At 44.6% G+C, this 14,017-nt stretch overlaps 1 protein-coding gene across 4 annotated transcripts in view; it reads right to left on the bottom strand.

Moving 5' to 3' along the window:
* The window catches only part of Armc3 (armadillo repeat containing 3), an 87,455-nt gene that overhangs the window by 23,478 nt on the left and 49,960 nt on the right, over nt 1–14,017 (bottom strand). For all 4 annotated transcript variants that reach the window (XM_037205997.1, XM_037205998.1, XM_037205996.1 and 1 more), the window contains exon 11: nt 1,363–1,612. In XM_037205997.1, the coding sequence (XP_037061892.1) occupies nt 1,363–1,612 (250 nt within the window). The remainder of the gene's footprint in view (nt 1–1,362; nt 1,613–14,017) is intronic.

Raw genomic sequence — 14,017 nt, 5'->3', positions numbered from 1 at the left:
AGACTCCGTGTATTTATTTGGGAACTGGGTGCCAGGCCCCCAAAGAGTAAAAGGTAAAAACAACGACAAAAACAAACAAAAAATTAACAGCACTTGTCTTGTGTCTGAGATTGTAATACTACACTTTCTAAGTCCAGAAAATGGAAATAACATTTCAGAAAATAATGTCAAAGGCAGTATTTAAAGTCAAGAGCCCATGTGAGCAATGATCCAATTTCAAGCATCCTCAAGTCCAACACAGGGGCTGTAGCACATCCATGCCTCATCATACAGGACTCACTGGTTCATTTGAAGCATGGCATACTTAGGAAGCCAATTTTCTGACCATATTTATTTCTGGGTATAAAACAAGATAGAAATCTAATGCTATGTGTTCTTTTGGCAGAGAGCTAACTTATTAATTCTTTCATCCACTCATTTTCTCATTTATTTAACAGCTATTCATTAAATAGGCGTTACAAAAGTCAGGCGTGGAGGCCCACATCTGTAACCCCAGCTCTTGGAAAATAGAGGGGGAAGGATGGTGAGCCCCAGGCCAGAGGCTAACCCTGGATATGCAGTGAGAACCTGCAGATAAACAATACATAAATGAACATTATGTATCATGGACATTGTAATGTAACATGGACACTGGGCAGGAAATTCCATTCCTTTCCCCAAAGCTTGAAGGAGTTTATAATTGTTCCTTCAAGAACCCCAAAATGCGGAGTAGGAAAACAAGGAAAGATATGGGCGGGAGGGGGGGGATGGGGACAGCCAAGCTGGCCAGCTAGGAGAAAGGCAGGTGGAGGAGGTGGTAGAGCTGGCTTTGAATGAGAAGAGAAATTTACCAGGTCAATAAAAGAGGAAACCACCTTTCCATGAAGAGAAACAGAGAAGGTAAAAGAAGAGTGTACATTCACATGGACTTAGGGAGAGCGGGTATTTCTGCATTGTGGGTTCTAGGAAATGCGTTTGCTTGGACTGTTGGGCAACAGGTGCAGGTCATACAGGGTTTTTGTATATAAAACCCACCAGCTTCCCCTCTTAGCCACTGGGACCTTGCAATGTGAGGTGTAAGGAGGGTCACAGGCTAAAGGATCAGTATGGAGAGGGAAGACATGAAAATCTACTGCAGTGTTCCAGGCTAGACCCCTCTGCAAGCACAGGATAGCATGGCCACAGGGCTGTCACTTCGCTACCAACATTCAGCACAGTGCCTGGCACAGAGTAGTAGGTAAATAAATACCCCGTGGCTAGCTGGACGCCCTAGTAGATGGGTAGGAAGGAACCGTGCCAACAGGAATGAGGACAGGTAGAGAAGATTGGGTAGCTCTCTGAGCAGATGGAATGACTCCAAGCCGTGTACCCGTCCAACCTCACCTGGTTGCGGGCCTCCACATCGCAGGCAGTGGCAGCCACGGTGAGCGCCGCGGTGCTCTGCACCACCGTGTTGGTGGAGTGCAGCGGACTCAGCAGCGCGTTCATCACTTCGTGGCTCTGGATGACGGTGCGCAGAGGCTCCTGTATGGCCATGTTGGTCAGCACCGTGGCAGCATTGGCGATGGCTCCGTCCCGCTTGCTCGACAGGATGTTGATCAGCGGGTCGATGGCATCGGCTTCTGCGGCAGCACTGTGCAGAGCAGGGAGAAAGAAATGCTGTTCTCTCAGTTCAAGGCAGTGTCAGAGGAGTCTGTAACCGAGTTCACTCAAATAAGCACGGACAAGGATTTTAGAAACAGAATGATTTGTCATGTAATGAACCCAGAATGGGATGCCAGTGATCTAAGTGCAATCTGGGGGGAATTGAGTGAAATCAAGTAACCCTTGGGTTACAGAAAATACGTGATCAAAACCTCTTGAGCTCTTAAGTCCTGGGTGGTGTTTGGTTAATTTCCCCAGTGAGGATGAGTGTTAATTGCCAACTGGACACAACCAGGAGTCACCTGGGAAGGGTCTCAGTGAGAGTCTCAGTCTCAACCTGATTTGGTTGCATGTCTTTGGAGCATGTCTTTGGGGGGTTATTTTGATTCTGGTAATTGAGAAGGAAAAATTTGATCACTATGGGTGGCACCATTCCCTGGGCACGGAATTCTACACTAGATGAGTGGGGAAGGCCACCCGGGCACTAGCACTCATGTCTAAATGCATAGCTGTCTGCCCTTGACGGTGGGTATGGCATGTCTGGCTGCTTTAGGTTCTTGCTGCCTTGGCTTTTATACAGTTGATGAACTACAACCTCTAATGCTTGACAGAGGAGTCATGTGTTTTGGCTAAGGCATGCGTGTGATGGATAAAGATTTAAAACATTTGATGGGAGGGGCGGCACTGTGTTAAGTGCCTGAAAGATGATCCTGTGTAATAAGATAACGAGCACACGCTGGCCCTAAAGGACCCACAAAGGCCAGACCTGCCAGGGCTGTCATCTCAGCTATGGGGACAGCAAGGAGTTCAAGGCCTGTCTAGACTATGAAGTGAGTTCCAATTTAGCCTCGGCTACTTGGTGAGACAGTCTCAAAAGAAACAAAAGCAAAACAGACAAAGAGGTCAGCTTTGTAGTAGAGCACTTACCTAGCACTTATGTGACTCTAGGTTCAATCCCCAGTAACACAAAAACACATTAATAATAATAACTGCTATTTACCTAAGTCATGTTAATAGAAGTCATCAGGACAATAAAAATTATTAAGGCTCCAATAACACAAACATCTCAAATTTGGACATCTTGAACTTATATTGGATATATTCTTTTTCATTTAGGATAGTATCATAAAAACAAATGAAAAAAAAAAGTAAATCTGTCTGGTTAAGCCATCAGTGTCCCAGTACATTTAATTTGGTAACATCATCTAAATCTGCTTATTATGAGGGATGATGACCTGTGTCCTCAAAGTTATGACAATTGTCCTGTCCAGCACAGAGCAGATGACAAATGAAATCTAGGTAAGGAGACCAGTGGTCCTCAGGGAGAGTAGGCTATGATGACCATACAAAGGAGCTCAGAAGGAAGAGAACAAAGCCCGGGCTTAGTGATGGGCTGGCAGGTTTGACCCACAGGCCCTCCTGCCTGCATCCTTGGCTTATTAGGCCAGTCCTTCCGACGTATTTGCTTCCTTCCAGGTGAAGGTGATACCCAGTTTCACTTCCATGCTTTTTCCTGCTCTTAGGAAACACTTAACCCTTCCTATGACACTCTTCCTTTCTTCAGGAAGATATAACCAAAATTGACTTGTATAAACATGTTGGAAGGCCCTCATCTGAGTATAGCAGCTAGGGGTCTGTTGTTGGGATTTGGGGCGGGGGGGGGGGCTCTTTGGGTGTCCCACCACCAGCTCCCACATAAATCACACATGGAGGCTTATTCTTAATTATGAATGTCCGGCCTTAGCCTGGTTTAGTTTCTAGCCAGTGTTTCTTAAATTATATCATCTACCTTTTGCCTCTGGCTTTTCCCATTCTCTAACTTCTGTTAAATCTCACTCTTACTCCATGGCTTGCTGTGTAGCTGGGTGACTGGGTGGCTGGGTGGCTGGGTGGCTGGGTAGCTGGGTGGCTGGGTGGCTGTCCCCTGGAATCTTCCTCCTCTTGCTCCCTCTTCTCTTTATCTCTTCCCAGATTTCTCCTTCTATTTATCCTCTCTGCCTGCCAGCCCCACCTATTTCTCCCTCCTGCCTCACTACTCAGCTCTTTATTAGACTACCAGGTGTTTTAGACAGGCACAGTAACAGCTTTACAGAGTTAAACAAATGCAACATAAACAAAAGTAACACACCTTAAAATAATATTCTACTACAGGGGTCAGTGTTTAGTTCCTTTCCTTGGGATAAAATACTCTTGCGTGGTCATTTGGTTTTATAAATAAGGAAGATTTTACACTTGACCTTAGTTGAAGAACTGAAAAACAACGAATAAGAAAGATTTAGAGCTTACGGTTTTATCAGAAACTTCTCGTATTTTTGCTTATGTAGGTTTACAGCTCAAATACTGAATTTTAAAAAACTTTCTGTTGCATCTATATTGTGTGTGTGTGTGTGTGTGTGTGCGCACAAGCGCTCATGTACACATGCCAGAAATAGAACCCAGGGCTTTACACATGCTTTCCCACAGAAATATCTGCCAACTCCTGGAAGTTCAAGTTCAATGTATTTTTCTAGTTGACACACACTGGAATCTTTTCAAAACTCCTCTTCTTTTGAGTAATTTTTCTTGACACTCAACATAACCCAGCTTCTCAAGTCAAATGCTTCAAATCTGTAACCACTCCAAGCATGCCTTGCCCAAGATACATGATTCCTTTGTTAAGTGGTAGGTATTTTCATGCTTGGAAAATTGAAAGAGCACACCTCACTTTATTTTTTCAGTTTCTCACAAAAACAAGAAACTAGGAAATGGAGCTGGAGACATAGCACAGCACTTAATCAGGAACACTTTCTACCCTTGAAAGGACATGATTCACTGGCTCAGACCACCTGTAACTCCAGGTCCAGGAGACTGACTGTCCCCTCTAGTCTCCAAGAGCCAGGCATTCAAGTGGTACAGATAGACATGCAGGCAAAGCATCATGCACAAAAATAAAATGAAATAAAAGTAATAAAAAAAACTCAGCTTATATTTAAAAGAGAAAAAGGAGGAGGAGGAGGAGAAGGAAATTAAGAAGTAGTGGATGAGACAAGGGCTTTCCATAAGGAATGCCTGAGCTCCCAGGCCTTGTGCTCAGTGTTGGCATTCTAAGGTAAAGACGTGCCTCGCCTTGGTCTGGGGCTGGCTGGCTGCCTTCTGCTCCTTTCATTGCTCTTTAGAAGACAATAAAAGAAGTACATAAAAACCTAGCTGCTTAAAAAGCCCAAGTTTCTGGTGCACAGGGGAAGATAACTTCTACTGTGCTGAGCAGACCAGCCTCCCAGAGATAAACCAAGCTTTCAGCCCGAGGAAGAAAGGCACACATCGGGCCTCCACCCTCTGCCTCCAGTTTATGTTCTGTGTAACTCCAAGAAACAATTACTCAAATGAACTTGCAGCAGCAAACCAAACCCTTTTTGCCCAAAACTAAGCTAATTACAGTGATAGAAATATAATGCCAAATTTCTAGATGAGAAATTTGCATTCATCATGCTTCTTTGAAACCCATGATATTGTTTTGCTTTTTGCTGTTTTTAATGTGGACATCCAGAAACCAAAGGCTGTCATATTTTAAAAACATATTTCAGTTTTCTTAACAGCACAGCATTATCCAAGCAAGTGAGACAGAAGTCAAACTGCTGTATTATGAAATCCAGAATTATAGGGCCATATGTCACCACAATAGTTAGAAAATATTTTCTGATATTTACCATCCTTCATTGCCATCCAGTTGGAGTTTACTCAAATGAGTTTAAGTATAAATTTAAAAAAACAAGCTAACAACAAATATGGAGATGACTAAAAACATCAGTGTGTGTGTGTGTGTGTGTGTGTGTGTGTGTGTGTGTGTGTGTGAAGAACAGAGGTGCGGTTCAGCATGACGGTGTAGCCAGCCTCACGAGGTCCTGCCTATACCTCCCTCTCCCACTATTTCTCATCTTGATCTCTTTTTCCTTCCTCCTCCAACTAAATCCAACCCGATCCTCACATGGATTAGCACCGGTACAGAAGGTCCACACACACAAATGGTCTTTGACTTACAGTGTGGGTTCGGATTTTTCAAAAGTGACCGGCATTCAGTAGAAAACATACTACAGGTTTTCAATGTGGACATTTTACCAGATTGGCAATATATCAATATGTGCCATAATCCATTCCTTCTCCTTCCCTGCCCTCTTTCCTTCCTGCTTCCACCTGCCCTCGCCCTGGAACCCAACAGTGTGCTGTATCATGAGGCTATGATGTCAGGTAGGTTAGGTGCATTAACTGCATTTGGACTTAATTTCAGTTTTCAATAGATTTGTGGGAGTATGAGCCCATCATGAAGTAAGGATCATCAATCAGTAGGTCCTAATATGTCTCGTGCTCTTTCAGCCCTTTCTCTATCTTACTGCTAATGCAATATTTTTACATTCTAATCATATCGCTTCCTCCAAACTTTCACAGTTTCCCACTGTCTGGATAAAGCCCAGATCACCCACACAGCTTCCAAAGTCCTGCATGCCTTGATCTGCCTCCCCCGCCCCCGCCTCCTCCCCCCCTCCCCGCCCCCATAACCCACTCTCTCTCCTCTCCCATCGCTCTCCCTGTGTCTCGCTACACAAGCTCTTCCTACTTCCGGCTCCTTCTCTTCTGGATAATCCCTTTGTAGTTTGGTACAAATGGCTTTTCCTCAAGAAAGGGTTTCTAGATCCACAAACTCAGTTCTTTTTTAAAACCTGAACTCAAACCTTTATTAAACACACCCATTTCTTTTTGTTGTTCAGAAAACAAGGTTTTGGCACAAACACAATCAAACCTAACAAAATATATTTATTTCACATTTGTCATGGAAATCAGCAGTTTTCCACTGGAGTTCCCCAAACCTACAATCAAATAAACAAACCAACAAACAAAATCAAAACAAAACAAAACAAAAAACAGCAAATCCCCTTCCCCCAAAAATGGATACCAAATTCCACTAAGCAAAAAATTCAGTTACACTCATAGCATCAACTGATGGCTTACAATGCTATTTCACTTGTATGTGTTTACACTGATGTTCCCTTTGCCCTGAATACCCTTGCCATCCCCCCTGTATTTCCTCCTGAAGAACTACATCTCATTCAATAGCTGTTTAGCTGCTCTGTGCTCTGTGCTGTCTTGGTACGACCCCCTTGTCAATCACCCCCTCCTCTGCGGTGCCTACTGCCCACTACAGGCTTCTTGGAGCCAATGTTTGCCCCTTATTTGATTTGTATCTCCAGTAGTTGGGGGACCAAAATATTTTTAATGCTTTGGATTAACTTAGGGTAGTGAAGAAAAGTTTCGGGTGGGTTGAGAAGGGACGATGAGGGAGAGCCGACGCACTGGGATGTCTAGGCTGACCTAGATTGAGTTCAGTCCGCCCTGTCCTCACCACAATGCATTGAGACAGCTTTAGATGAGGTTAAGACATGGAATTTTACACTTTAAACAAAGGATATCTTAGGAACCTGCTCGTTTCTTATACCGGGGAGTCGCTGTCTTTGCAAACAATGATTCTGAGTGTCACAAAGCTACACCATTTGGTCCTGGAATTGGATCTTTCTGCTGGTTTGAGAGTCCTGTTCAAGAGATCTGTGATGGCTGGCTACATGAATCAAGGGTGACCTTGGGCGTTCTGGAAATCTGTTTAACAGAGCCCGCATACAGGGTAATATGCGGAATGCGGCGGAACAGATGGTAATGTTGGCAATGAGGATCTTGTTTGTTAACAGTGATTACAACCATTCCCACCAGCATGACTTTTCATATGTCTCTGAGTTTTGTCGCACCGAGGATGACATATTGGCACAGCCAGGCTTCCGTGGTGGAGAGCGGCACACTCGGCACCTGCAGCCATGCCAGCTGACAGCGGACCTGCACAGGGGAAGTGCTGCACCCAGGCACCAAACCGAGAAGCAGGCGGTGGGACAGCTCCTGGTTACCACAGCCAGAGCGAGAAAGCAGAGAGCAGGAGTCCTGAAGTGCTCTTCCTGTACCTGCCAGATGTTAGTGGTCCGGAAAGTGGGGCGTTGGTCTAAAGAGACGGCTCAGCTGGTAAAGGCGAGACTCGACACCAAAAAGACAAAAAGTGTGGTTCGCTGCCCATCCCAGGGTTGAAAACAGGGATCACCTGGCCACAGCCCTCAGCTTCAGAACGCTGGCACACACACACACACACACACACACACACTCACACACACACACACACCGAACTGCAACTGTACACCAGGGCTGACAAGACCAGCCGAGAAGAGTTCTTCTTTTAAACAGTGTTTAAAGAACCTTTGGCTGTAAAGGGGGGGGGGGGAATCACAACTGCAGGCATATGCTTAAAATGAAAGGTTTTAGAGCAGAAGATGATTATTAGAAAGTAAACATTAGCCAAAGACACAGGAAAAAATAAAGATGCAATAAAGTACTCAGAGATGTGTGTGGAAGCCAACTGTTTGTATCATAAGGATCTGCCTTAAGTGTTATTCCGAGGCCTCCAGAATGTTCTTTTCGTACAACTTCTCTGGCATTGTGGTTTCTATGCCATCTATGAAGAACTATGTTCACATGTTCTTCACATGGTTCTATGCAGTCTATGCAGTCATAGGCTCAAGCGTGCTAGCCCAGCACTTCCGCAGACAGTCCAAATTGTTTTTGTTACGGATTTGGAGGCAGTCAATCAAAGTCCAAGGGAATCAAATGTAATTTTCTTACACAGAGTGACGAGGGGGTCTTTATTGACCTATCTATTCGATCACAATTCTTCACTCCCCTCATGTCCACCAACCCCTGTTTTGAAAGCCAGGCTGCTCTGCCCGTAATTAACTACCTGCCATGGGAAGAGAACAACTCTCTTCATTATACATGGTTGCCTGGTCTCCTAATAAAATAGAAATGATGGTGTTTGGCTGCTCAGAATACAGTTACCAGAGGTTTCTGTTTCTCCTGGAAATCGGTCTGTAATATTTGTAAATGACATGGAATAGCATCCTACAGTAATTAAAGATACCATTTTATTTTCTTCATAAGGACACTGAACGCTCTGGTGTGACTGAAAAAAAAAAAAAAAGACAGAAGTAAATCCCCAGCACTGAGCTACGTCCCTCTTCCTCTATTAGTTCCATACAGGGCCCTGGGGCCCCTCCTAAGACCCCAGGATGGCACTTGTCCTTATGACGCTGTGACACTTTGCTTTGTTTGCACTTCTGTCACTTTTGAAATTAATCTTTTAAGGTGACTGATGTGCTGCTGATGCTCCCTTGTCACCTGGTGCTTGGGAGGCTAACATGGGAGGACTGGGATAGCCTGGGCTACTAAACTGTCTCAAAACTGAAATCTAATAGTTGTGTGTCGACGTCTCCCGGACTCAAGCTCGGGGACCACAGGTCCCCAAGGCCTTTTCTCTAGCCTCACTGCATCTTGACAGCGGGAGCAGCATCCTACCCAGAAAGCATTGGGAGAAGGCCCTGATGTGATTAGAAAAGGATCCGAAGCTCAAAGATGCATTTTTTAGATAAATGACGGGAGGCCTGTCAGGCCCCTATTGGAAGTCATTTCTGGAGAGAAGAACCGGGATCACTGCCAAACCAGTGGCTCAGAGGTCCAAACCAGTGGGCAGTCTACAGTCTGGCTATTGTTTCCTAGCTGAGAAAGAGACAATTCAGAAAGGGTTCACGAAGGGGTTAACAACACGCACAGCGCTAAAATCCTGACCGTGTGACTTTTAATCCATTTTCTCTTCACATTTATCATGAAGGGATTTGTCTTACCTGTTTGCTTGCTTAAAGCCTGGTTTACCCTAGCCCAGGTAAGCTTCCACCTCACTACATAGTCAAAGATGACCTCACACTCCTGATACCCCTGTCTCCACCTCCTCGGTGTTGGGATTACCTCATGTCCAGATTATCACTGTTTCCAGCATTACAATATTTTCAGGAGACAATATTTTCTGTGACTGCCTTCCCTCTCCAAGAAGAGCAAAGGTAGAGTCTGCTTGCTTCACTTTGTCGTTGTTCAAGGACTGAGGGAAGGCAGAGAAGACGGGAGGGAGGGAAGCAGAGATGAGAGAGAGAGGAGTCTGAGGAGAAAGATGAGGGGGGAAGCAAAGAGAAAGGACTAGAGATACTGACTAAGTTCTGCATAGAGAACAAGAGCCTCCCACACTTGCCGAGCAACAGACACTGGGAGCCAAGCTGCAAGGGTGGGGAGAAGAGCCCGGCTCCCCAGGGAGGAGGGACAGGCTGCCTCTCAGTGTGAGTGTCCTGCCTACCTCTGGTAACCTGGAAGTACCATGCCTCTACTTGGTCAGGAACAAACGCGCATGACGAGGACAAGGACAGCCCTTCTCACATAAGACTGCTGTTGGATCCAAAGATACACTCCACTGGGGTACTTAGCTAAATAGCTGCCAGCCGCCATCAGCAGCAGAATCTAATATCTATTAGCCACTAGCAGGAGGATTTTTGTGGCTCACGGGGAAAGAAGACCATATTTCACCGTGTGCATGTGAGGATGAAACCTTCCTTTTTCAGACAACTTTCCAGCCAGCCAGCCAAAATAAACCTGCAGGACGAGAACTGAGGCTTGTTCACCATCGGACCTGAGGCCTCTCCACGGAGGTACAATTAATCAGCAGTAAGGGCTTATTCTCAAGTGAAGAAAAACCGCGGCGAATGATTAATATGAAAAGTCAAGGGTGAATACAAACTAACGTATAGGTTTAAATAGGCTTCAAATTAAAAGAGAAATAATCTAAGGATATCCAATCTGTTTGATAATTTCCTGTGGAAATCAGTAATGCCAGAAACCAGAGAGTACTAGCAACTTTAAAATGTTATGCAAATATCAGCCCTGCTCTGTAGGTAATAAAAGCAGCACGGATAATTTTCTAATTGAACATTTTATGAGATTCACTGAGCCTCACAAAACTGGTAGCTAATCAAATTCAAACTGTTTGTCAGGGTCTGGCAAGCATCCGCCGACGGAGTAGGCACAGGGAATCAAGCGCTTTTATTGAAAACTCAGCTTCTCATTCTGGGGGCTTTTCAACCCCAGTATGGTTTTTCCCCAGCCAATATAAGCCAAGTAATAGCAAGATTCGACCATGTGGACAGGAATAGAGAAGCTAAGGGTGGACACGAGAAACAGCCACTCAGGAAATTGAACAGATGGAATAATTCCTACGTGTATCGTGAAGGTTCTTTCTGTTTTACCACTTAAATACAAAGGACTTTTATTACTTTAGTGTGTGTGTGTGTGTGTGTGTGTGTGTGTGTGTACCATGGCATGGGTGTGCAGGTCAGAGGGCAACCCTTGGGAGTCATGTCTCTCCTTCTAGGTAGGACCTGGGCATCGAACTCAGGACATCCGGCTGAGTGACAAGTGCCTTTACCTACTGTCCAATCTCAGGGGGCTCTAGAGGACTTCTAAAGTACCAAGCTCTTTGAAATATCATCGCTAGTTTAAAAAAAAAAAAAAAAAAAAAAAAGGATCATTCTTCAGCCCTCCTAAACCAGTTCAATCTATGTCGCCGGTCACTTATATCGGGAGACCGCCAAGGTTCTAGAATTTCACAACAAATTTACACAAGAGTTTTTAAATAATCTTTTCTATTGCAATGGGATTCATTAGCGTCTATTTCTCAAACGTGCTGATGACACAGCGCGGCAGATATTCAGCCACAGCTAGGGAACGGAAAAAAAAGGGGGGGGGGTGTCAAAACATTGTGAAATGACCGCACCTCGGAAAGGGACAAAGACAGACACAAACATCTGCTAGCCGTGTATTTAGCAGTAAAATACTATCGCAGTGAAATGCTTTCCAGATCACAATCTTTTAATAATGTTCCAAAAATATTATTTTAGGCTCACCAGAGTGTTTCAAATTAAATTAGTGTGTGTTTCATTAAAACACAGAGCGAGCCCTTCATTTTTGCCCCTCCCCCAAGCCCCTCCGGAGCCGCCACTAGGGGGCAGTGGGAAGACGCGGTTCCTGCCGCTGTGGGTGAAGGGAAATCGCTCTGAAAACCTGTTTCTTAAGGAAACCCCCGCGCGACAAAGACAATAACTGCGCGGGCGGCTTGGGCTTTAGGTCCGACGCACACATCACACCTACGCGCTGGGTCTGCGTCTTTCACGGGTCGTTTCGATGGCCAGTGCTTCTTCAAGCGCTCTGAGTCCCGAGACCACTTATCCTAAGTGAATCTGAGTGTGGCGGGTCTAGCGCTAATTCTCAAAGGACGATCGCACACAACCTACAACCATCTCAGAAGGGTGTGCAGCCTCCCTCCCTGCAAGAGATGCCGAGGGAGAAGGGAGGGCGTGGCGTGTGGCCACTTTCAACAGATGTGTTTTCTTGTATCCTTGTCTTCAAACTAACCGGTCATCACTCACTCTGCTACAGCCATCATTCTACAATAAAATATTGGCGACTCTAAGGATAATCAGTCCCACCTCTACAAGTTAAAAGACATACAAAGGAATAGTAAGATAAACACAGCATATTGTATTACCATCCCCACCCCCAGCTTTATTTAATTGGGTGGTGATTTGTTTAACTTTAAACACACACACACACACACACACACACACACACACACACACACACTTTCTGCACGGGCCAGAGATGATTCCCACTTCAGCGCAGACCATCTCTGCCTAGGTGACAGGACTATCCTAGCATGGTCACTAAGTGAGTCCTGGCTTGTCCTGAGACGTGCTATATGAGGTACTGGCTTTTGCAATGGTCTATTAAATTCTATTCTGGGGATGCATTTATTTGTTTTCTCCACATATGATATGGTTTTCTTAGACATGACTACTCAACACATAATTTTCATGGATATTAAAGTGGTATTACCTGCCTTCCTAGAGCTTTATGTAATGAGCAAGAATTTTTTTCTTTGTTTCTATATTTATTAGTCAAGAGAAATTTTACTACCGATAATACAAAATGACCAATCATTCATATTGGCATGGATATTCAGCTGAAGCTATTAGAAAGTTAACAAAGCACTCAAGCACACGAGTAACGTGGGGCCCTCTTGGGTCTGCCTCTTACTCATCAGCCCTTGTGGTCTTGGCCAGAGGTCACATCAAAGTGGAGCAGCCCCTAGAGATGAGCTTGTCTCTGCCGTTGGGAAGGCTTGAGGTGGCCCAACAATTAACTCGTTTATTATTTTTTTTAAGTGACCAGTCTATATGCTATACTTCAGAACTGTCTTGGGTTGCTGCTCTTGTGGGCAGTGGAGAAGCTATACAAAAGGCTGAAAATTGTACAGGGGAGTGGGGAGGAGGGGGTCCTTAAAACTATCTTCCAGGAGGAAACGTGGGATGGCTGTGCAGAATCTAGGTCAGTATGGATGGACACACCGTTATCTGTGAAGATCGAGCCTTAGTATCAGATTTCATTTTCTTTTAGGTATTAAAATTGTTGTAGTTATTGCTTGCTATTTGCTAAAAGTGTGTCTTTTTTTAAAAAATGGTATCATTTTAAAATACCCAGCCAACATGTATACTTCCTTTCAAATCTTGCCGTGGTTTATCAAATGGGTAAATTCAGTTACCAGTGCAAAGGGAAATGAAGGTTGCTGACTCCTTTCCATTCTGGGGGCAGCTTTGAAAGCTCTACTTCTGATCAGATCCAACAGATGGCAGTGAGGTTATAAATTGTTTAAACTAGTCTCATTACACATAGGACCAGCCACTCAGAAGGCTGTCAACCACGAATCATTCTCTCTGCACTTGCATAAATTATTTAAAAATTTGAAATGATTAATTGGGTAGAAAAGTACAGAGTAAATAAAACATGAAACTCAACTGAAGATATTTCCTACATCCAAAAATTAATAGCTTCTCATTTCCAAAAATCATTACACGCAGAGGACTGCCGAGTAGAGTAGCCCCATACCAAGAAAGGACAGCTGTGCCCAGTCAGCCCAGGGGCTGCTATTCCCACACCTTCTCCTGGCTGGCTGCTGCTTCTCCGTTTCCACCCACTCTTCCACCCCGGCTAGTTTTCACCTCTCTCGTTCTATTTCCACACTTAAGACAATGCCTTTCTCCTTTCTCTTCTAACAGGGGACTCTGGCAGCTCGCCTTTCACTAAGTACCTCAGATAAGTACTTCGGTTCCTGTTCGTTGCTTCTTACTCATTAACCTTTGTTCTGCAGAAAATACGGGGCCCGAGTGAGAACAGAAGGCTTTTAGAGGGAAGTCACTATTGACTTGAGGGTGGCTTCTGTGATCCAAACATGCTTTCCCTGAACATGACAATGTTAAGTGTGCAGGTAGCTTCAGTTTTCTGGGTGGTAAAGAGCTCTTTTAAGCAGGTAACAACTTTAAATGAAGCACGCATATCCACAGCAAAGCTAACATTCACAAATGAGTGAATGGTTGGTAATAACACTTAAGTAAAACAAGGG

The sequence above is a fragment of the Peromyscus leucopus genome, chromosome 5 (assembly GCF_004664715.2).
Source record: "Peromyscus leucopus breed LL Stock chromosome 5, UCI_PerLeu_2.1, whole genome shotgun sequence".
Classification (NCBI taxonomy): domain Eukaryota; kingdom Metazoa; phylum Chordata; class Mammalia; order Rodentia; family Cricetidae; genus Peromyscus; species Peromyscus leucopus.
This window is presented reverse-complemented; position numbering and strand designations above follow the sequence as displayed.